Genomic DNA, 23942 nt, shown 5'->3' with positions numbered 1-23942 from the left:
ATTAAAACAACCATCCACACTGTCCCTCTCCCTGCCTCTATGACAACTCACTCCCCAATTCATTAAAACAATCCATCCACCGTCCCTCTCCCTGCCTCTATCACAAACCACTCCCCAATTCATTAAAACAACCCATCCACACTGTCCCTCTCTCCCTGACTATCACAAATCACTCCCCAATTCATTAAAACAACCATCTACACTGTCCCTCTCCCTGCCTCTATCACAACTCACTCCAATTCATTAAAACAACCATCCACTGTACCTCTCTCCCTATCACGACTCACTCTCCAATTCATTAAAACCCATCCACTGTCCCGTTCTCCCTACCTCTATCACAAATCACTCCCCAATTCATTAAAACAAACCTAAACCTATATATATATATATATACACACACACAATAAAAAAAAACATCAATAATATAACATTTATTTTTGAAAAAAATCAGTGTTAAATAAATGGGCATTGACAAAATGTTTTTTGGTCACTGCATCTGCTCTAAAACAGAGTTTGTCATTTTTAGATCACATCTAGTGAATTGTATCCAAATATAAGCGAGACGTTTCTTTTGATGCCGATATATATGTTATTAAGAGATGGAAATAAGACTCCTGTTGCATAGCAGTTTCCCCTATTCCAGGTTTTAATAGGAGCATCATTAGCCACAGTGTGTATAGGTAACAAGACACAGGTATGTTATTAAAAATAGTACAACCAGGAGTGGATCCAACTGCTAAGCAATGGGAGTCGTATTTCTAACCCTGCTACTGTTTTTAACCAGTATGCAGTCCCATTCAAATCTCCTTTACAAGGGGGGCCTGGAAGACTGAGGCAACACACAAAGGTAAAGAAAAAAGGCAATATAGCACCCAAAGGGTGAGCCGAATGGGGCTGTATTTCTTAAACAGCAGCAGCTCTGGGATAGTACTCACACCCGATCCTGGCAGGAAGCATATGTTAGCGCTGGTTAATAAAGCTGCTACCAGTTACACAAAGCAGCTTCAGCAGCCGGTCCCACAGGCGAGAGCACCTCTGCTACTCATGAACCCTTTCTATCGTCCTAAAGCAGCATTCACTGCCATCCACTCTTGTGATGGCTCATTACAGAGCTGATGGAGTTGAGAGGGTGTGCATATGTAGAATCATTACAGAGAGCCGCACCTTTGAAAAATGATTACCAGAACTACAGCCGGCTTACTCTTGGCCAGTCTACCTGTAGGGCAGGTGTTCCAGATGAAAGCCTACTGTTGCACTTTAGCTTGAGTGGGACATGCTAAAAGATTTGCATTTTCATGTCACTGGCCCATTCTGCACTTTCTAATTCATTCAATCATTAATTAAACAAACACATGTTTTAAAAAATCGTTCAAGACCAGCCATGGTTAATAAGCTCTCTGCAGACATTCTAGCTTAATTATAAACTGTGGAATTTATGCAAAAGAACATGAGGATTGAAACCTATTTAATTTAATTACCATATGGATGCCAAGGCAGCTTGTCATGAATAAAACAACATTGATCATCCGAAAGCTGGTCCTATCCATCTTTCTTTCTTGTTGTTTATTTAAAAGAATAATGGAAAGAGAGGAGTGCACACACTAACATTTCCTGGTGGAATTAATGCAGCGGGAGGCTTCAACACATTTCAGTGGGAAGCAGGTGTTTTTAGATGCGATAGTCCATGACCGTACAGTTTTTTTTTTTATTTTATTTTTAAATCTACTTAAATCAGGTCTCCATTGCGTGTGGAGGCAGGTTGCTTTCACAGCCCGGTCCTTCACGGACGCTCTCCAGTCTGGTAGGAGCTGGCTGTCCCAAACCAGAGCTGCTCCACCGCCTCCCTGCCCATCTCCCAGAGCCTAAGAAGGTGCTTCCAGCCGGTGCGTGCCGTTATCATCAGGTATTCCTCGTTGGCGGGCTGGAGGGTGACGGAGTGGTGCGCCATCACCAAGGACTGGCAGAAGCGGGAGAGGACCAGCAGGAACAGGGCATCCCTCTCCTCAGGGATCAGAGGGACGACGCTCTCGTAGCCTGCCAGCACGTGCCCCCCCACGCTGAGCGGCTCCTCGCTCTCGATCATCATGTACATGATGCAGATTGCCACCTCGAAAACGTAGCAGCCGTAGCTCATGTCCCCAAAGTCCAAGATCCCCGAGATTCTGTAGCGCTGCGGGCTCCGTGCCTCGGCCTCAATCAGGACATTGTGGTCGTTGAAGTCCCCATGGTTTATACCTGCCGGGGAGAAAGACACATCTTCAGGTTCTATATGGGAGTGTAGTTATGTTTTTAAATAGCAAGAGAAAAGGAACACAAAGCCACAAATTGTTTAAGATGCCTAATTAAAGCACAAAGAGGTAATTTTCACACATGACTGCCTATTGTGTCTAGATCGCTGATTACAAACCACATACTGAAATTCTCACATCCTGAGGTTTTCATGCAGGTAGGTATATAAGGGATATAAATGTTGTAATAAATGTGCACATGACTGTATAATATAATATAACAGGTGCAGCAGACAGGACTCTGCCCCCTCACATTTGCGGAACACTTCCAGTTTGGGCTGGATCTTGTCTCTGAACTGCTGGATGACTTCCTTCACAACCCTGATGGTGGGCTCCTGTCCCAGTGCGTCAAGGTAGCTCTCCAGCAAGGGAATGCTGGACAGGCTCCAGATGAAGTTCTTGCGGTGCAGGCTTTGCAGGCTGGGGTGCTCAAACTGCCGGGGGAGAGACGATAGCAAAACCAAAACAAGAGAAGTCAGGATTTAAACTCCCAGCCCCTTGGCAAGTCCACCCCCCACTGCTGCTGCTGTGCTCGTTCACATTCATCATGGGTGCGACCCCCATCCTTTTTTTATGTATTTACCACTGGTTTTGTTACTCTCTAATAATATCCTGGCCGGTCACACACTCTCAATTCTTGAGCTAGTCATCAAGGTTCAGCATTCAATAAGTCTACAGAAAGAGCCTGCCATGGAATAACTATCCTTTTATAATGAATCTCAGCCAAAGAAATGCAAGCCATGGATCAACCTCATAACCTCTCAATCCCTAGCGGAATTGTAAATGAAGACCCCGTTGCACAGCACTTTGAGGTCTTCACTCACCACTAATCTGTTGTTTGTCCTACATTGCTCCTGAAAAAATATACAGAAACAAATAAATAAATCACTGCATACCCCCTGAAGGACTTTGTCCAGAGTAGCTGCCGATCTCCCTGCTTCATACAGAATCTGTGGAGAGCTTGGGATCTTGGCGATCGGAGTCCCAGGCAGGTACGTCAACACCCTCACCATATACTTAGAATACCCCGATCCACAATCTGGGCAAACACAATTTGTCTTTTTAAGTGATACTCAGCATTGATCTTTAAAAAATATATATTATTCTGTTTCTGTTTAAATGTTTGTTTTGCTCTCACCAGATAAGAAAATCCAAGTTTCTCACAAGGTGCAAGAATTACTAATCATCTAATGAATGTCGGTATCTCTACTGCTCCCGTGTCAGTCTTTTGGGGATCTACCCTAACAAAGGGCTCCTGCAGCCAGGATGATGTGCGATTCTCTCTGCAAGTCTGGAGTATCTGCCAATGCTGGATTTGTTTTTTCACTGGGTAAAAAGTACTGATTTAAGATACAGCTGTACAGGCATGTGCAGTATTATCCACAAGCTGAATCCCTAGTCCAGGAACCTTTGCAATGTTTTCAAGGAAACAAAAATAAATGTTGAATGTTTTACAAAACTGGACACTCTAGATCTGTCTTCTAAATCACTGCCAGAAAAGCAATAAAAAAAAAAAAAAAAAAAAAGTGCTCTGGCTTTTCTGTTCTGTACCACGTCATGGATCAGTAGGTATTGCGCGTTACGTGGGACGCTATATTTAAACAGCTTTGCAGCACATGGGGACGCTGTATTTAAATAGTAAAAACAAACAAATGAAAGCCTGGAACAAATACTCTGAAGAGATGCCCTTCAGTTTCTTATGGTGTTGCTCCATAAGATTATCAGCTGGTCTCACAGACCCTAATTAGCTGATTAAGGTAAGGTAGCCCAAAATTAGTCTTAACCGGGGTCTGTGAAGCCACCTTCAAGTATTAGAAGATATGGATGAGCAGACAGAGAGAGAGAGAGAGAGAGAGAGAGAGAGAGAGAGAGAGAGAGAGAGAGAGAGAAAGAGTCAGTATCCAGCCCCTCTGGTTATATACTTGTCCATACCGATTGACTGCAGGGACATGATGTCCCCGTCGCGGGTGAGCAGCGGTGTGGGGACAGGCAGCCCCTGCTCCTGCAGGTACATCATGCTGCGGGTCTGTGCCTCCAGCAGTTCCGCGTTGCAGCTGTCCTCCGTGTTTGTCACCTTCACAATGAACTCGCCCCGCCCCGGGACCACCGCGTGGAAGTTCTGATCGTCGTAGCTGGGCAGGGGGCTGAGCCTGGACACGGCCAGCCCGAAGACACGCCCCAGCAGCTCGGAGGCCTGCGTCTCGCTCACGTAGGGCTTGGACACTTCAGAAGGCATGGTCACCCTAGGAGACAGGAATCAGTTTCTACTTCCATCTCTTTCTTTCAATCTATAATTGTATTTTTGTTTTTTATCTGAAACACATTTTACCAACACAAGGTTGTTTTGCACAGCTCTATGAAGCAGCTCTGGACGATGTTGTGTAACAGGTGTAGCGACTGAGCAAGCTGCTTATCACTTTTTGCATACTGTGGCTGCAGCTGCTTGTGGACAGCACTGTGCCTTGCCTGGCCATTTCCCTACAGGGACAAGAGTGTGTGACTCATTTAGGCCAAGTGGTGGTGGTATCAATACACAGCACAATATATTTTCACAGTATGTCATGGATGGATAACGTGACTTTAAAAAAATAACACAAAGAATGCTGCAATATTATTTTCAATTCATTTTGAACATCGTCTGTTGTATTGTCAGCCTTTTAAAACAGCAAATTAATTACTATTATATATATATATATATATATATATATATATATATATATATATATATATATACACACACACACACACACACACACACACACACACAGAGATAGATAGATATATAGATAGATACACACACACACACACACACACACACACACACACACAGTGTATAACAATTCACGTAAGTTCTTTCAAATGTTCTCTAGGTTTATCTTTGGAACGCTCTGCTAGCGTTCAAGCAGCATGGACTAAAGTCTAAAGTCCCTGCCCAAGCTTTTGTTTATAATAATGTAAGTGTACACGACTTTTCTTATTACGTAGAGACATGCACTTTCTTGTTTAATGCTTTAATACAGACTGGTTGATTTCACGTTTTTTTTTTTTTTCTGGATCTGCTGTTACTGGTACAACAGAGAGCTAATTTTGCATGAGGAATCGCTTTATCAGGTCCAAACACCACGGGAATTGGTACTACTTTAATAAGAAATCACCTTTCAAGTGTATCCGTTTCGCGGTATTTTATTTTTATTTTTTTATGGAGTAGTGCACTTTTAATAGTACTGTAAAAAAAAAAAAAACGATTGATCTGCAGTCCGAGTCACTTGTTTTTAAGTGAGAATAGACGTAGCGACTAAATACGTTTTACAATTTGATGTATGGTTGGCTGGAGGTCGTAAAAGCAAAGTTTTAACACAGCAATAGTTATAGTCCAACACTTATTATAAAAAAATGTAAATCCCATGTTTAGTTTATAACTTACAGGGCCCAGCTTCCATCCACCAGCAGCGTTGCCAAGTCTCACGAGAACAAAAAGCAGAACTGCGTTTCAAAAAGTGCATAACAAGCAAACCCATTTCAGAGGGAGAGGTGGAGAGGTGGAGAGGGTGTGTTTATACAAAGTCCAGTGTGTGTGTGTGTGTGTGTGTGTGTGTGTGTGTGTGTGTGTGTGTGTGTGTGTGTGTGTGTGTGTGTGGATAGATAGATAGATTGATATAGATATTAGTACTAGTTTTATAGTGGTTATAGTTTTTCTTATTTGAATGGGTGGGGATAGGATGATTCTAAAATTCTAATGATATGCATATACTTTGCACCAGTCAATCACACAACCCGCGACTCAAAAAATGAAAGCGACGTTTTGGCAACTGTGCCCCCCAGCCCCCTTCCAGATTTGAGTGAGTGGATGGGCATGTTCTGACTGTATTCACTTTATTAACTGAAACATGCATAGCAGGTGTTTATTTTTGTTTTCATATGAATTTTATTTTATTTTAACTAATCCTTATAAAAGTTCCCCATAGTAAAAGCAAAGCAAAGTGTAATCAAACATAGCGAAAGCGTGCTAAAGCATAGATAAGAAAAGGGCAGCAAGGCATGGTAAAGAATATTAATAAACATGGCAGGGAAAACTATGGTAAATGCATAATATAACAATGAGCATGGGAAAACTGCTAAAAAAAAAAAAATTAAAAAAATACCCTACCACCTCTGTGTCCCTCCCTATCTCCCTACAGCATGCGCACCATGAGATCAAAGGACGCTGAGCTAGTGAGCTAGTGACACAGCTGAGATATGGAATTCGCATTTACTCATCAAACGGTCACATTATACGTCATATAGGCTACATTGGGACAATCCGTGACACTCACAGATGCTTTACATTAAAAGAGGATACATTGAAATACTCATCACTTCTGGGACATTGTACTTGCCCTGTAAACCAAGGTTTGTGATGATTTACTGTAAGAAATGCTGTAGACTGATTTTTAAGTTGGCTTGTCACTTGTTATATTAGCAAGTTAGAAAGCATGTGGATAAAAAAATAATGAATGAATTCAGCTACTGTATCTACATCGATTAAGTGTACTGAAAAGCAACTTAGTTATGTATCATTTATGATTTATGGTCAAATGAAACAGCAGTTTTGCAGTTGGCTGTGACTGGTTATGCTCTTATAAGCGTTCAACTCAGTTTACAATGTTTGTTATTACAGTATTGTACATAGAAACAACACAGTGGAAAATTACCCGGACCACCAGTATAGACATAGTTTGTTTTTTTTTCGGAACAACAGGCTTTATTAGGTTGTTGTGGAACTAGACCCACTGCTTAACCTCTTGTACACAGATGGCATGAAATACGTCACTTTTTAATCATAGGGGTAAAAAACAGCAAGCAATCAGACTAACAGTGATAGTAGTAATACAGTGATCTGCTGTTCCAGATGATCGAGATACCTCTCCTCCTGCTGTCTCAAAGGGGTTTCAAAGTGACCCTGCTATTCCAGATGATCAGGGATACCTCTCCTCCTGCTGTCTCAAAGGGGTTTCAAAGTGACCCTGCTATTCCAGATGATCAGGGATACCTCTCCTCCTGTTGTCTCAAAGGGGTTTCAAAGTGACCCTGCTATTCCAGATGATCAGGGATACCTCTCCTCCTGTTGTCTCAAAGGGGTTTCAAAGTGATCCTGCTGTTACAGATGATTGGGGACACCTGTCCTCCTGCAATCTCAAAGGGGTTTCAAAGTGATACTGCTGTTACAGATGATCAGGGATACTTCTCCTCCTGCAATCTCAAAGGGTTTTCAAAGTGATACTGCTGTTACAGATGATCAGGGATACTTCTTCTCCTGCAATCTCAAAGGGGTTTCAAAGTGATCCTACTGTTCCAGATGATTGAGATACCCCCTCCTGCCTTCTCAAAGTGGTTTCAAAGTGATCCTCTTATTCCAGATGATTGGTGACACCTCTCTTCCTGCTGTCTCAAAGGGGTTTCAAAGTGACCCTGCTGTTCCAGATAATCGAGATACCTCTCCTCCTGCTGTCTCAAAGGGGTTTCAAAGTGTTCCTGCTGTTCCAGGTGATTGGGACACCTCTCTCCTGCTGTCTCAAAGGGGTTTCAAAGTGACCCTGCTGTTCCAGATAATCGAGATACCTCTCCTCCTGCTGTCTCAAAGGGGTTTCAAAGTGATCCTACTGTTCCAGGTGATCAGGACACCTCTCTCCTGCTGTCTCAAAGGGGTTTCAAAGTGATCCTGCTGTTCCAGATGATCAGGGACACCTCTCCTCCGGCTGTCTCCAAGGGGTTTCAAAGTGATCCTGCTGTTCCAGATGATCAGGGTCACCTCTCCTCCGGCTGTCTCAAAGGGGTTTCAAAGCATCAGTGGATCATGTACATTAGGCTCTTCCTTCCTGTAAGCTGTTGTCATAACAGCTCATCACCGTGATGCAAAGAAACCACAGCCCTCAAGGGCTGGAACGTTTATTTGAAGATGCATTTCCATGGAGATTTCTGTGGCCACCGCTCGTGTCTTTGTATCCTGTCTGCTTGTATTTCTACAGTGACGTACATTAAGCTTCAATATGTTTGTCTGCAGGCAGACTAATGTGACAGACGCTGCCTATTTTAATGAATTGGCACCTCAGCCCATCAAATTGAAAGGAAAGGCAAGGGCTGGACGTGAACCGTGAAGGTCAAAGACAAACATCATACAGCTCAACTAAAGAGCAAGCTCTGCAGTCAAGAGGTAAGTACGGGTCAGTATTATTAATTCATGATATTTTTTCCTTTAGCTAAGTCAGTTATTTGAGGTATCTCACACTGTCAGCAAAAGGCTGAGTGTTCTCGTTGTAATCGATAATTCAAAACGGTCTGTCATGTGTAGTCAGTGAGTGCAAGTGGATCACTTCCCTCCCTTCTCGGTCAGGATTAAGCTCCCTTCTGCTATTTACCTATTTCTTCTGAGTGGAATCCAACAGGAAACCATCAATACACAAACAAGCCAGAGTGAAAGCAGCGTCTTTATGAATTAAAAAATCAATTCCGCCAAGGCTCTTCCTGACTTGTTGTTTTGTTTTTGTTTTTCTTTGCTATCAATTTTATTTCAGGCCACGCTGTGATTTCTGGTGGTCAGTCCATCAGCACAGGCTGAAACAGTCTGTTTGTTTGTTTGACCAAGCTGACAAAACAGGTTACATTTAACTATGGCTTCAGTAGGGAGAGTTTCACAACCTCTCGATTACCCATTCAGTCAGTGTCACCTCACACTAGAGGGAGATATGGAGCGCCATTGTGACAAAACTGTCTGGCCGCTTGTTTGTCAATTTGTTTGTCAAATCATTTGTTAATCATGAATTTGCCAATTTGTTTGTCAATTTATTTGTCAATTTGTGAATTGGTCAATCTGTCCAGCAATTCGTCCATAAATTTGTCAATTCATACAATAATTCGTAAACATATTTGTTAATTCACCAAATTGACAAACAAATTGACAAACTAACGGCTTGATAGTTTTAGCAAAAATGGCTCTCCATAGGGTGAAGCCCACAAATGCACTGATGAAAATGTGCTGGTACAGTGACAACAGCTTTATTTCATCTACTCTCTGATAAAAGTTTAAAAAAAGTAACTGATTCTCAAAGTTGGTAATCAACAACAGGTGACCGATAAAGGAAACTAAAGATATTTATCAACAGCTGTCAATTTCCTTGAGCTGTGAATCCGTGAGCAGTAATGGCATTATTTATTTATCTATCAATCTATCTGAATGTATAACTGAAGAGCAGAAAACTCTGTTACACACGTGAAAAATGTTGAAGCTGAGCTAAGATGAGATAGGATGGAGCACTTTGATCTCTATACAGGCATAAATGGCAGTCGTGCAAGTCTAAGAGTTAATACAAGGAGAGTGTGAATGCTACTGCTGTTTAGAAGATATGATTTGAACTCCTGGAAGCAGCATGGAACTAATGACAATTTAGTGCCACAATCTGACGCTGCATGGGAAAGTGGTAGATTATGTTAAGGACAAGTTAAAACCTTGATAAACAGTCTAGCCTGCTGTACCAGATCACAACGCTCTGCTGTGCAGTTTAATGCAGGGGAACGGGCAGACAACAGGGAACTGCTGCAAGTATCCGTAGAAGTAAAGTGCAAAACACTGAAATAAAAGAGCTGTCCTATAGACACACAGACACACAGACAGACAGACAGACCCACAGTCACACAGACATACAGACACACAGACAGACAAACAGACACACAGATGCACATACAGACACATAGACACACAGATAGACACACAGACACACACGCAGACACACACAGACACACACGCAGACTCAGACAGACACACAGACGCACAGACACACATACAGACACATAGACACACAGACAGACACACAGACACAGACACACAGTGTTACTGTTTTCTTACCTCTTATTAGAACAAGCAACATCACCCGCTGAATAATGTTTTCCATATTCTTAACGAAAAACTGACAAAAATTGAAAAAATATGACATTAAGAAATCTAACATGAAATACTGTACTACTATTATGATTTCCGGTAGACTTTTTCATTTTCCATGGATCGGGAAAATGATTAGGAATCACCAGTACCCAACCCACTCCCAAAACTGTATTAGAAGAATCTGATCACAATCTGCAAAAAATAATGCAAACAATATCCCAATCCTCCCAGCTCTGCGTGACTCATTTGCATTTGAACAGAAAAGTGAATGCAGTTCTGCAAAGCAATTAATTGTCAGTGCAGCAGAGAAGTGAACTTTCTGTCCATTGTCTCTCTTCACACTTCTAGCTATTCTCTGGAGAATACAGGCTGATCATTAGCAGAGTGCAGATACACTGTGCTTTTATGTTGACATTGCAGATACCACTCCAAACAAAATGATAAGGAAAAAAAAATGAATATGGATTTTTCAGTCAGTCTACAGCTATGGTCAGAAGTTTTGCATCACTCCACAGAATTAAGTAATTTTGCTTCATAAAGTCGATTGAAACCTTCTGAATAATACATTAACATACAGTATATAATTACATACCGCTTTGTCGTTTTCCACATACTTAACGAAGAACTGACAAAATTGAAAAATGTGACATTTCTACATCTAACATGAAATACTGTACAACTATTATGGCTTCTGGTAGACTTTTGAGATATCATTTTATAGTTTCTTTGATTATACAATGTTAAATATAAGATCTAAATTATGCTCAAATAGTTCTTTTTTTAAAATAATAATTATAATACAGTGGTTTGATGAGGCTTTTTTTTTTTACAACTTTTAAAATCTACAGATTACTTATTTTTGTATTAATTATGTATGGAATATGTTCTTGACAGATAAACACAGTCATTCCTTTGAATTGTATTTAGAAAGGATAATCCCTGCAATGGGAGTCCTTTGCCTGTTGAGGTTACGCAGAAAGATGAAGAATAATATTCATGAAAAATAGAACACTTCACTAGCAAGAGATTTGAGCAATCAGTCATGTTCATAATTGAAGATTGCATTGAGATATTTAATGTCCATTGCCAAGGAGAAACACAGGGCAGGCAGTGGGGCTAATTAAAATATAATATAATAACATATTGAATATAACGTTTTGGGGGTTTTATTGCAAATAACAGTGAATATATCCATAAATAATATGTGTTCTATACAGGTTGCAAATTCTAAACAATGTGTGCTGTATACTTGAGCATGGCATTCTATGCAGTGAATTCTAAACGATGTGTGCTGTATACTTGAGCGTGGCATTCTATGTAGTATCCTACTGTGTTTTTGATATTGTAACAAATAGGAGGAGCCTATGATACACAAAGTGCAGTCTGGGCAGCTCAGTCATGCTTCTTATACTCAGGATGTGTGCTACATTCAAGTTGCATGTTATTTACATGAACTTACCTATCATGTGTTTCAACTGCTTAAGTCAGGTAAAACAATAAGAATATAAAATACTTTGTATGTTTTGTGAATGGCCCCCAAAAACAGGTGATCGTTCTCCTATCATTTGGTTTATAATTATAGTGCTGCTATGTTATTATCAGCTTTTTAAAAAAAAAAAAGTACCAAATAACAAAGACTGTGATAACAGTGTGCAATTAATTAATGCTAGCACTGCACAACATTGCAAATCCCATCAATCACTGTTACTGTTTGTAATTTAGTATGATATAGGGGTAACGGTACTATAATTCAAATAAATCCTCGGTTCATTTGGCTGGCCATTAATGTCACATGAAGGGAAGCAGAATTTTGAGACGGAGGGACAGTATTTCAACTTTGGATCCTATCACATATCAAACCATTAAATAAACTAATTGTAATTTGAGGACTGCTTAAAGTAGCAGATAAGGAGTTGAACAATCCATTGTGTCTCAAAAAACCACTCCGCTGAGCCAATGGATTCGTATCTCTCCACTTTACCACCTAAAAACAATATTGTTGTCATTGTTCTTCAGCAAATCCATTTGATAAAGAGCTGCTAATGCTGCTGCTGCTGCCCAGTCTGCAGAACAAAGACATACCCAAGCTGCTCCTTCTTCTGCGACAGTGCAGAGTCTTCACAATGCAATTGCACTGTTCTTTTCCCCCATAGTGCCTCTTTTTCAATCCATCAGCCTTTTCCATGTTGTGCCTTAGGTGCCCCATATTGTGCCATTCTCAATTACTGCACCTCTGAAAATGGGCAGGAAAGCATACACTATGATTTCCAACAGCTCTGAAAATGGGCAGGAAAGCGTACACTATGATTTCCAACAGCTCTGAAAATGGGCAGGAAAGAGTACAGAATAATTTCCAAATAAGCCCTTGTATTAGTCCTCGAGCGCCACCTCAATCCCAGACTACTCAATAGGCAAGCATTTTAAGATTTAACATTAAAGGACCCCTCACCATGGTTTTCAGATAGCCGATATATCCTAATACACACACACACACACACACACACACACCCTTTAATCTGCGTTCTTTGTTTTCAAACTTAAATGCTAGTGAAGAACTAAAAGATTATCAGCGCAATAATTTAAAGAGGGGCAAGTAATAATGCTAATAACACTGATAAGAAAATAGATTGTAAAGCATGTATAAAACCCTCCTTTAAAGGCACTGTGCCTCTGCCTGCTGTATGAATGTAATGGTTCATGGGAAGGGCAAACCACATGTCATTTACATACAGGATAAGCTACAAGTAAACAGAGGCTTGCTAACAGGTGGAAAATATATCCTGTTACTAAACATGACCGCTTCTTTCTTAATGATAGGTGATGTGATCTGTCTGAAGCGGCACAACGTGTAAAGTAGACTTGTATCTCAGTGCATCACTCAGGGTTCAGGTACAGTCAAAGCATGAATATGCAATGCTCCAATGCATTCCGCCTCGGTGCCTTGGAAAAACAACTCGTTCAATTTAATACACTGAGTGCAGACCAAACCAATGTGTTTTTTTGGTTGTTGTTTTATTTCATAATCTTTTTTTATTAAGGTTTTACAGGATACAGAATGCTGAGTAGTATTCAATAATGCATATTAATCACATTTTCTGGGAGAACGATATTCCATACAGCCTTGGCCATGTTTAACTATGCAGTAGATCTGTTATACTGTTTAAATGTTTGAATTCTGTCTAGGGGTTATCTGTCTTTGCAATATTCTGCAGAACTGAGTCTTTTGTTAAGGCTAATAAAAAAAAAATGCAAAAAAATAGTTAGCAACTTAAAAACTAAATTAAACTTCCCAAATCAATAAATGACCTGACTTTGTCTTCTTTGAAAATAGGGCCCCAAATCTGTGTGCAAACCCCCCCTCCCCATTCTGTATGGTTTGACATTTATGTTCCACCTCTGCACATCTACGATAAGAAAGAAAGAAAGAAAGAAAGAGCATTGCTCTCAGATTAAGTTTGAAGTCCATCCACTGTCTTTAATCTCTGTCTCTACTGTCTCCAGAGACAACATCATTGTTTGAACTGTTTGTCTAGGGTGGGGGAAAAATAAAAGAATAAATTCATTCAAGTGCTCTGAAGAATGAAGGAGCAGCACAGAAACTGGACTTCCTGTCAGTCAAGACCTTGTTCACAGTTTCTATTCTCCAAGACTGACCTGGTCATCATCAGTCAAGCATATACTGAACACGTTTAAGGGTTAGAGAAACAGAAGAAATTCCTTAAGCGCAAATTCACTAAAAGGAAATGTAGAAAAAACAATATGAACATTTTGATTTTGGCAGGACCTTGAAAAGGCTGCCCCTCAGGGGTTATTGTCAATACTCGCTAGCTGACCTCACCAAGTTAAATCTCCAAGAGTGAAAAAGCAAATCCTGTTCTCTGCAGATCATTGTACTCAGCACTGCTTTTACTGAGCCAGACAAACACAACTTGAAATTGAAATACAAAATGAAAGGATCTCTTTAAGGCAGGGGTGTCAAACTCAGTTCCTGGAGGGCCGCAGTGTCTTTTGGCTTTCATTCCATTCAACCTCTCAGTTACTTAACTGGTCAATGATTTGATTAACTGGACACATTTAACACTTCTCTTCAGGCCTCAAAATGTTTCACAGGTAGTGTACATTGAATCGAGTGCATTTTTAAAACCATCAAATGTAAAAGAGATTTAAAAATATAAAAAATGTCAAATTCAACAATAATTAGATCAATTATGTTAATTGAGAGCTTAAGTCGAAATGAAAACCAGAAGGCCCTGCGGCCCTCGAGGACTGGAGTTTGACAGCCCTGCTTGAAGGGGATGAGAGGTTCATTCAAGTGTTTAATGTCCCAATTAGCAGAGAATGTGTTTATTTAAAGTCTGGTACAGCACAAGGCGCTCTGTGTATTTCTTCATTTACAAACCTAACAGAATAAAGTGCAATTAACGTCGGCATGGCAACATGTTTCTAAGCTCCTCAATGTGAAAATATCTCCTACATGTGTCAGCTCTGGTTCTTGTGGAACAGATAATCACAACTGTGTCCAGGACAATTCTAATAAAGAAAGATAGCTTTCACTGCCATACAAGGCAGTCTGGTCTAAAGCAAAAATATGTGTCAATATGCATCAATCAATCCGTGCATGGATCGTGTTACAGAAATGGTCTAATTAGCTTTCTCTTGCACGCCAAGGCATTTAACAATCCTTTCAGTACAGATAGCCACAAAACTCCCTCTCTTTTGTTATACTGCAGAGCCATTTTTAATAAAACCACCGCTTATTTAACCATCAAGCTCCTCTGCTCAGCGATGCGATTGGAAACTGAAGAGTGCGCTGCTGTCACTGGCTGCAGTATCTGATGGGAGGTTGAAGGTCCCTCTGGGATTCTCGTGTAATAAAAGGGTCTGAACCCTGTAATCTAAATGGGGTGGTGCATATTAGATAAGAGATTAGTGAGAGGCAGGGAAACTGGCATGGGGGGTGCAATTTGTCGAGCAGCTGTAATCTCAGAGAAATTGTTAGGCACAGATTATGCAGCCTTTCAGAAATCCAAGACCGATGGCTCCATTATAGGTATTTTGTTATTTACTTAGAGCGGTCAGTCTGAAGGCACCCTGAGAATATGTCTAAATCAGCTAACTGACTGTTCAGTGGCTCTGCAGAATAGACTTGTTCTTGGTAAACTCTGCTGTTTCTGAGCACATATTGGTCACCCCCTCAGTTTGACAATCCATGTATGTGTTGTTAGAAAAGTGTTTGATGATTGCTAACAAGGAACAACGCTTACTCTAAAGCTTAACATTGTGTTAAAATGTGTTGCAATTACAGTACGCCTTAGTTACAAGTGTTGCCACTTCTGGGGTAACCCATCAACAGCAATAAAAACAAACTATTATAAACAGAATGATTGTTTTTCAATTTATATGTGTCTCGGGCTGCTGCTTCTCGAAAGAACAACAGAGACTTGAATCTGACAAGTGGCGCAGTTCACACATGAGCTGGATAGTTTGGGAGCCGGTATCTCTGCTGAGAAGTTATTTGTGAGTTTCTTAAAATTCTTCTATTGATTTCAGATTGCTTTGTTCTTGTGACCAAATGTAATTTGCTAGTTATTTACAGCTGCCTGAATCCTTGTAATCCTAACCATCACACAACACTGCCCGTTACATCTGGGTTAAATGAGAATCATAGAGCAGCCATAACAATAACTTAGGCCCTTGTTAAATTCCATTTAAATACAAGAATCAATAAAGATTTTTAGTTGTGACATTGTGGTTGTATCCACACTTACTGCTCAGTGAAACTAATTCCAGACTTGATCATTGCAGTTAAATTGCAATGCCAGTAACTGTCTTACCAACAAGTAAAAAAACACGATTCCATCAGGTATCCTGTGTCTGCACAAAGATACAGCTAGATTGCAAGTTAACAAACAGGTGGGGACCGTGATATTAACCAGTCACAGAGCTGTAGCTCCCAGAGAGTAAATCATTATATACGTGTGGCTGTCAAGAGTCTCCTGTATTTCAAACCCTAGCTGTAACAGTCCATTACTGTAAACAGACAGGGCTTCAGATTTTCGACTGCAGCTTCAGAATCTGCAAATTGCCTGTGGCGTGGTCCGCATGGTACCCCCATTATAAAAACATTGTGCCACTGATTCACACGGGAGATACTGATCTTTCATTGTGCCATGAACTCACACAGGAGACACTGATCTTTCATTGTGCCTCGGATTCACAAAGGAGACACTGATCTTTCATTGTGCCTCGGATTCACAAAGGAGACACTGATCTTTCATTGTGCCTCGGATTCACAAAGGAGACACTGATCTTTCATTGTGCCTCGGATTCACAAAGGAGACACTGATCTTTCATTGTGCCTCGGATTCACAAAGGAGACACTGATCTTTCAACTGCATCTGTAACAGCGATGCAAAGTTTATTAACAGCACAGTGGTGCACTGAATATGTCTTTTAATCTCTCATGCAAAATCACTTCAAAAACCAACAAACAAACACTCTGAGTTCATTACAAAGATTTCAAAGTATCCTACTGCTACATTGTTATTTTTCACTAGTAAAATTATCCTGTTTCGATTTGTTTTCAAAATCCTTGCTAAACTCCAGCCCAGAAGCCCTAGGGTGCATGTAGCAGTGCAAGGGAATGCTGGATTGTAATTATTAGGAATAATAAGAGTATTATTAGCTGCCACATACATACCCTGCCCTGTGGAACTACTTCAATAAAGTCATAGAACCCCTCTCAGTGAGGGATCGCTTACTGTTAGTTAAATGCAGATTTGTGAAAACGACAATCACGAGAATGGCTTGGGTAGTTGTTCATACTGCAGAATAATTAATTAAGCTTCGGAAGTGTGAAATATACTCCCATCTGTACAGAAAATCTAAATCAAGCTTATTCTCTGACACGCTTTTAATGAAGCAGGGATATGATTACACTAATCAGGGATATGATGAAGCAGGGATATAATTACACTAGTCTCGCTCAAACAAACTTGAAAATTTGTGTTCATTTCTTTTGCACACACACACACACACATATATATATATATATATATATTGCAGTTTATATGCTTTGTCATGCTTTGTCACTAGCACTTCACTGTGCTTTACTGCACTTTTACATTCTGCAATGTTAAACTACTGTCCCCTTCCTGGAACATTCAAAGACAGTCTAACAAGCTAGCGCTTTCGATTTCTGCTTTAAAGCAAATGGGTGTTAGAAAAGTGTGCTACCATGCAGCTGACCCCACTTTTGGGTTGACTCCTACGAAAGGGATGATATTAATCTAAACGCAGCATCAGGTATCTGTCCACATTTAGCCTGGTAAGAGTCCCAGTGAGTCTTTGATTTGCGATTAAAATGAGAGGAAATAAACAGTCCTTTTGTCATGTTGTTCCATTCACAGGGATGCTTCTAGTGTTAGTACCTTGAAGCACAGTGTACAGTACCTGCGTATCTCTGTGATGTACTCTTAATGAGTAAGCATGTGTACTGCATGTATGAATGTGTGTGTGTGTGTGTGTAATGAAGTGAATGAGTGAGTTTCTAGCTCAGCCTCCAGTGGGAGGGTTCTCAGTGTAAATAGGTTGAACTTACTCCTCAGACCAGCCTGAGATCCCAAACAGACGGGCAAGCAGGGAGGGAGGACTGATCAGGAGCAGAGCACCATCATCATCAGAGAGAGAGGGGGACACAAAGAGACAGACAAACAGAGAGAGAGCCACTTCAGAGCAGCTTCAGCCCTCAGCAAGAGTGCATGAAACACTTACACTTCAGAGCCAGAGTGACAGAGGACCTCTGGAAAAGGCAGAGGGTTCGACAGGGAGATGAGTCTGGATTTCTCCAATTTGTCTGCTAGCTATCAGACGGCGCTTGATCTTGAAGACACTCTGATGTTTAAACAGCTGTCTGAAAGTAAGTGGAAGGGCTTTGTTTTGGGTTTTATATGCATTGCACACATTCTTCGGAAAGTCTTAGTGTGTTGGGTTTTTAATGTGCTCAAGTCTTCTTTTTATAGTTTTATAATGTGAAAGACTCTTAATGATTGTTGGCTGACGATCTTGATCCAGTACCAAAACCATTGATGCATTCAAAGCCAGTTTGATTCTATCTCCACAAGTCTGAACTGGGAATTTGAATTGCTGATGTTTTATACAGATACTCGTTGTTTTGCTGCGTTGCTTTTGTAATTGTGATTTGCTTGGCAATGTGTTCTTGTGGAATGTGACACTTTCACATCTTGTTACAAAGTGTTCCTGGGAGCTATATATATATATATATATATATATATATATATATATATATATATATATATATATATATATATATATATATATATACTTATCTGCTGCAAAGTAAAATCAAATTGTTTTCAAATAGTAAAATGATTTGGTATTTTTTCATGCAATTGTAAGACTTCAGCTTATAGACTGCAGCTTCTGGAAATATACTTTCCACTCTGTTATGTATCTAGAAATAAAAATGGTTTCATTAATCTCAATGCTATCAGGTCTTCACCGATTTACTACCTGTGTGATTAACACTTTGAAAAAACTTTCAGCTCACTGATGTCACACAGATTAGCCAATTACATCAACTACAGTAAACGCTCATGTTTAAAAATAATTATTATTCTCAGCTGAGCTTTTAGAGTCTGACTGTTAGTTCTCCACATAATGAATTACCATCCAACTACATAAAGAAAATAACAATAATATTGTAATTGCAAAGAGCGTTGTTTGTTTTTCTAATAAAGGCATTAGAAATGGGACATTTAGAGGCTGATTGACCTGATTGACCCTAGCAATCAAGCTCTTCTCAGCTCAAGACACTCACTTGGGGTAAAAACTCACAAGGAATTCACTTACACGAGTGAAAACACAGTGGGGTCTATTCCACTGATTTAAGAATTATTTAAATGCAACCATCTAATGTGGATTTGATTTTACAATCAACAGTGTGTGTGTGTGCTAGTGTCTTTAGTGTTTGTTTGTCTTCAAATGTAGGTAAATGTCAGGTTTGGTTCTTGTTTCATATGTAAACTGTGGCAGTATTGAGCCTCTGTCCAGAGCAATTGAATTGTCCCATTTCTCTCATTAAGAGATATCTCGTGATAAGTACTGGATGTATTTGTGTTCTGTGTCTGGCTGCATATCTGTCTGTGGTGAGCCTAGCATTGCCTTTCCTTCATTCAGAGGACTGTTTGCTTCCCTGGATTTCTTTTCTCTCATTCACTCTTTTTTGTGATGGTCCACTATCATAACTGCAAATTTATTTTTGAAAGAGAATATATCAGAAGGACAAGGAAAATCTGAATGACCTCCGAACTATCTTTCTGTCAGCCTATCCGGCTAACTGTGCCCCCTGTGATCTGTGCTCCAAACCAGGCCTAACCTCCTGACGCATCGCTAGCCTGCGGCCACTCTGGTTAAACTGTGCAAACAACCCTTTCTGGGTTTTGGGGACTCCAAAGATAATCAAACTGTTCCCAAGCAGAATTAGTGTGGGCAGCACATGCTGTATTGAAAGACAGCTTGAGGGAGGGAAAGAAATGTGAACAAACAGTAGGGAGTTTAGACTGCATCCTCACTGCATTTACAAGGGGGAAGCTGTTGCCTCATTAAATGCTACTTTAGCAATACCATGAGAAGCACGCAGTGGTCTTTCCTGCCAGGTATACAGTAATAATAATAATAATAATAATAATATAATATCTTTATTTTTTTATAGCACCTTTCATATTGGACCACCATCACAAAGCTCTTTTATAGAGATAGGCTCAGGGTCACACAGTGAGTCAGTCAGTGACAGAGGTGGGATTTGAACCGGTGACCTTGGACCAAAGGCCTGGACTTTAACCACTGGACCAAACTCTTCACTGACAGTAGGGTAGGTTGAATGGTAGAATGTTAACAAGGGCTGCATTGAAGTGGGGTACATTTGGGTTATTTTATTTTATTGTTTTTTCAGTTATGATGCATCAATGAAATTGCCCCAGTAAGTTGTCCTTAACTTAATGCAGCCTACTGGTCTTGACATTTTTTATAACTTGATTTTCTTTTTTTTAGTTGGATGGTTAAGAAAACCATTCCTAAATTTAGTTAGTGACTTTGCCATTTATGGTCCGGTACATAGATGATTCAAAAAATGTTTTCTTTTGTGCCAGAATCTACAGCCCAGTTCTTCTGTAGTTTAACTAATGTAATGTAATTGTTTGTATTTGTGTCTTGCCCAGGTCTCTGGTGTTTTTGAGGACCATGGCAAATCTAAATCTCAATTGCTCCAGCCAGGAGTATCCACAGCCCCTAGAGGACTCTCCCAATCTATACAACGGCAGCTCCTTGAACCACACCTTGAACCAGACCTGGAACCTGGAGGACTTCTGCTTGAGCAATGAGGACCTGCTTATTAAATACCTGGGGCCCCGACGCTCCAGCGTGTTCCTGCCAGTCTGCATCACCTACCTCACGATCTTTGTGGTGGGAGTGTGTGGGAACGCCCTCATCTGCATCGTGATCGCCCAGCACAAGGTGATGAGGACGCCCACCAACTACTACCTCTTCAGCCTGGCCATCTCCGACCTGCTGGTCCTTCTCCTGGGCATGCCTTTGGAGCTGTACGAGATGTGGAGCAACTACCCTTTCCTCTTCGGCAAAGGGGGCTGCTACTTCAAAACGTTCCTTTTCGAGATGGTGTGCTTCGCCTCCATCTTGAATGTGACGGCCCTGAGCGTGGAGAGGTACATCGCCGTGGTCCACCCGCTGAAGGCCAAGTACGTGGTGACCAGAACCCACGCCAAGAGGGTCATCTTCACGGTGTGGTTGATCTCCATGCTCTGCGCCATCCCCAACACCAGCTTGCATGGGATCTTCTACCTGCTGACGGGCAGAGGCAAAGTGGTGAAGGAGTCAGCTATCTGCACCCTGGTGAAGCCACGTTGGATCTACAATCTCATCATCCAGATCACTACCCTGCTCTTCTTCTTCCTGCCCATGGTGACCATCAGCGTGCTCTACCTCCTCATCGGGCTGCAGCTGAAGAGGGAGAAGATGCTTCAGGTGCTGGAGGCCAAGTCTGGCCTGGGCAGAGACAGCTACCAGAGCAGCCGTGCCCAGCAGCAGAAGTTGAGGAGGAGACAGGTCACCAAGATGCTCTGTGAGTTTTTCCCTTTCCTTTTATCTGTCCCACAAGAGTGTTTCAGACAAGGTGCTTCCAGTGCAGCCAGGGAAGGACTCACTGAAAATCAGTTAAGGATTTGCAGGTGTGAATGTCATGCTGTGTTACAAGCCCAAACGTCTTATTGAAATATAGACTCTTACAGTTCATCTGTGAGACTCTCTGCCGTGTTGAAATGAGCAGTCAATAACTAGTGTTGTTGTCTTTAATTGTCTATTAATTCGGCTATTTATGGCAACCCAAATGCAGTGATTCATAAAGGTAATACCGTGTAACATTTTTTTTTTTTTTTTTTTTTTTCCTGGGTAGTAAGGGTTATTTCCTAATTGCTTATGCCTCCAAAGTATAGAAAATGGCTATTGTTCCCCTCAAACTTTGCTTTTGTGACCAGGACAGTGATATTTCAAAATATCACTATTTCCAATGGGAAAACGGGCAAATGTGTGTCTTTTCGTTCACATAAAGTCAGAAAAAAACAACATATGAATCCAAATTAACATGTATTTATACTAAAGTAATACAAAAATGACTACAAAAGATTTAGAAGTGAGTAGTTTTTTGAGATTTACGATTATACTGTATTTACTGACATGATGGATCAATAGATGATTACAATTTAACCAATTTAGGATGACAGGCTGCATGACTTTTATAATCCCCATGTGTTCCCCTTGTCTTAACGATCCTTGCCTGTGTTTTGCAGTCGTGCTGGTGGTGGTGTTCGGGATATGCTGGGCTCCCTTCCATACTGATCGGCTCATGTGGAGCTTCATCGAGCACTGGACAGGCGACAAGCACCTCCTCTTCCAGTACATCCACATCCTCTCTGGGGTCTTCTTCTACCTCAGCTCGGCCGTCAACCCCATTCTCTACAACCTCATGTCAACACGCTTCCGGGAGATGTTCAAGGATGTCATGTGCCAAGGGCCACACCAGCCAAATGGCAGGAAGTACTCCCTTAGCGTTACCCGGGTAACCACACGCAGCATCGTGTGCGAGCCTCCCCCCGGCAACGGGTCGGCACTCCCTGACGTGGAGGATTACGAGCTCTACCTTGAGTGCAACAACGAAAACGAGACGTCCTTTGCTTAGCGCCGGGGCTTTAACCTCCATCAGTTCCATCACTTTTTGAAAACAACGAGCAGCGTGGAAGTGTCACTGATGATCTCACGTAGCACGAGACACATCTCATTCTAGTCCAGAATCAACAAGCATGTCAAGTGACAGCCAAGGCTGTGTATTCAAAATTAGTGAAACGTGAAAAAGTAAGATCACTACAACTACTTCCACTGTATGCACATGTAAAAATCTAATTTCGACATTGATACAAATAGACAGACAGATGTGCTAGTCGGTGGTCAATAGCCTATGCTAGAGCATGCCCATACCAAAAAACAAGTGAAGAAAACTAAGCTTGGCATGAAGATGTGCAGACAAGGGGCTCCAAACACCCACCAGACTCTCTTAATAAATTATTCTAAATAATGTCCTTTGTAAAGCACAGGGGCAGCCTTTATGAAGGTGGAATGAAAGTTACATCATGTCCAATTCAATATGGGTCACCTGCTTGAGTTCAGCTGGACAGTGCATGTTTTTGGAAGAGTTCTGTAAGTATGTTTCACTGTGACATGCACACTGTCTGTGAAGTGATCTTTGTCCTGCTTCGTTCATGTACCGGCCCCTCGGGCTGGAGCTGTTTGCTTGTAAATAAAGTCTTATTTGCTTGTTTGCATTTCCAGTGTCAGATCTGTACAGAAAATTATAATATGGTGCATCTGTTTCAGTTTTAAAAAATATAGAATTTTGAGATACGTAGCAGTGAGGTCAGTGTCTCTACTTACTTTGTATTAACATAGTAGTTACTTAGTAAATCCGTGTGTACTTGCACATAATTACATGAAACAGTAGGTATGGCTGTGGTGTGTGTGCTGTTGTTTCTTACTCTTTGAGGTTGCAGCCTGCTTGGCTGTGCTGTATAGCAGCTCAGAGCTATCCTGGACCTGTTCTAGTTAGAGAGCTGCATCAAACCCCCTCCGGCACTTTCTAATGCATTGGTTTCTCTTTTCTTCTTGTTTTCACTGTTATTTTATTTAAGCCCTGTACTGAAGCAGTGTCTGGGGCAGCTATAACTTTACACACACCAAGACAGGAAGCTTTGCAGGGATTGAAATTCAATTACCAGTCAATTGAGCACAGCCTTTCTGTTGGATCAGTGTGTGTATGCGAAGGGATTTCACTCAGGTGTGGGAACCAACAAAGCTTTTTTGTAAAACCGAGAGTACAACTGAGCGATAAACATCCCCACATGCTGCTACAACTGAGTGTTACACACCCCCACGTGCTGCTACAACTGTTTAAATACAGTGTTACACACCCCCATGTGCTGCTACAACTGAGCGTTACACCCCCACGTGCTGCTACAACTGAGCGATACACATCCCACGTGCTGCTACAACTGAGCGATACACACCCCCATGTGCTGCTACAACTGTTTAAATACAGTGTTACACATCCCCACGTGCTGCTATAACTGAGTGATACACACCCCCACGTGCTGCTA

At 41.1% G+C, this 23942-nt stretch overlaps 2 protein-coding genes across 3 annotated transcripts; one reads left to right on the top strand and one right to left on the bottom strand.

Moving 5' to 3' along the window:
* Positions 1-467: 467 nt before the first annotated feature.
* hykk.2 (hydroxylysine kinase, tandem duplicate 2) lies at positions 468-5798 on the bottom strand. Its single transcript, XM_041264592.1, has 5 exons — positions 5713-5798; positions 4221-4531; positions 3185-3327; positions 2542-2722; positions 468-2235 (listed from the first exon to the last, which is right to left on the bottom strand). The coding sequence occupies exons 2-5, from the start codon at positions 4522-4524 to the stop codon at positions 1781-1783; spliced, it is 1083 nt and encodes a 360-aa protein (XP_041120526.1). The 5' UTR covers positions 4525-4531; positions 5713-5798; the 3' UTR covers positions 468-1780.
* A 12065-nt stretch (positions 5799-17863) lies between these two features.
* LOC121323579 (neuromedin-U receptor 1-like) lies at positions 17864-23044 on the top strand. 2 transcript variants are annotated; one of them, XM_041264717.1, is made up of 3 exons: positions 17864-18121; positions 20442-21361; positions 22086-23044. In XM_041264717.1, exons 2-3 carry the CDS (start codon positions 20464-20466, stop codon positions 22472-22474), a joined length of 1287 nt encoding a protein of 428 aa, XP_041120651.1. In that variant the 5' UTR covers positions 17864-18121; positions 20442-20463; the 3' UTR covers positions 22475-23044. The 2 variants fall into 2 exon arrangements, with proteins under 2 accessions (XP_041120651.1, XP_041120650.1); XM_041264716.1 differs by lacking the exon at positions 17864-18121 and adding an exon at positions 20013-20095.
* The last annotated feature ends 898 nt before the right edge of the window (positions 23045-23942 follow it).

The sequence above is a fragment of the Polyodon spathula genome, chromosome 11, assembly GCF_017654505.1.
Source record: "Polyodon spathula isolate WHYD16114869_AA chromosome 11, ASM1765450v1, whole genome shotgun sequence".
In the NCBI taxonomy this organism is placed as follows: Eukaryota; Metazoa; Chordata; class Actinopteri; order Acipenseriformes; family Polyodontidae; genus Polyodon; species Polyodon spathula.
This window is presented reverse-complemented; position numbering and strand designations above follow the sequence as displayed.

Excerpts from the sequence above, each read along its gene's own strand:
- hykk.2 (XM_041264592.1), bottom strand. The coding sequence starts at position 4,524 with ATGCCTTCTGAAGTGTCCAAGCCCTACGTGAGCGAGACGCAGGCCTCC. Across the intron at positions 3,328-4,220 it reads CATGTCCCTGCAGTCAATCG|ATTGTGGATCGGGGTATTCT; the intron begins GTATGGACAAGT and ends GTGTTTGCCCAG. Across the intron at positions 2,723-3,184 it reads TGGACAAAGTCCTTCAGGGG|TTTGAGCACCCCAGCCTGCA; the intron begins GTATGCAGTGAT and ends CTCCCCCGGCAG.
- LOC121323579 (XM_041264717.1), top strand. The coding sequence starts at position 20,464 with ATGGCAAATCTAAATCTCAATTGCTCCAGCCAGGAGTATCCACAGCCC. Across the intron at positions 21,362-22,085 it reads ACAGGTCACCAAGATGCTCT|TCGTGCTGGTGGTGGTGTTC; the intron begins GTGAGTTTTTCC and ends TGTGTTTTGCAG.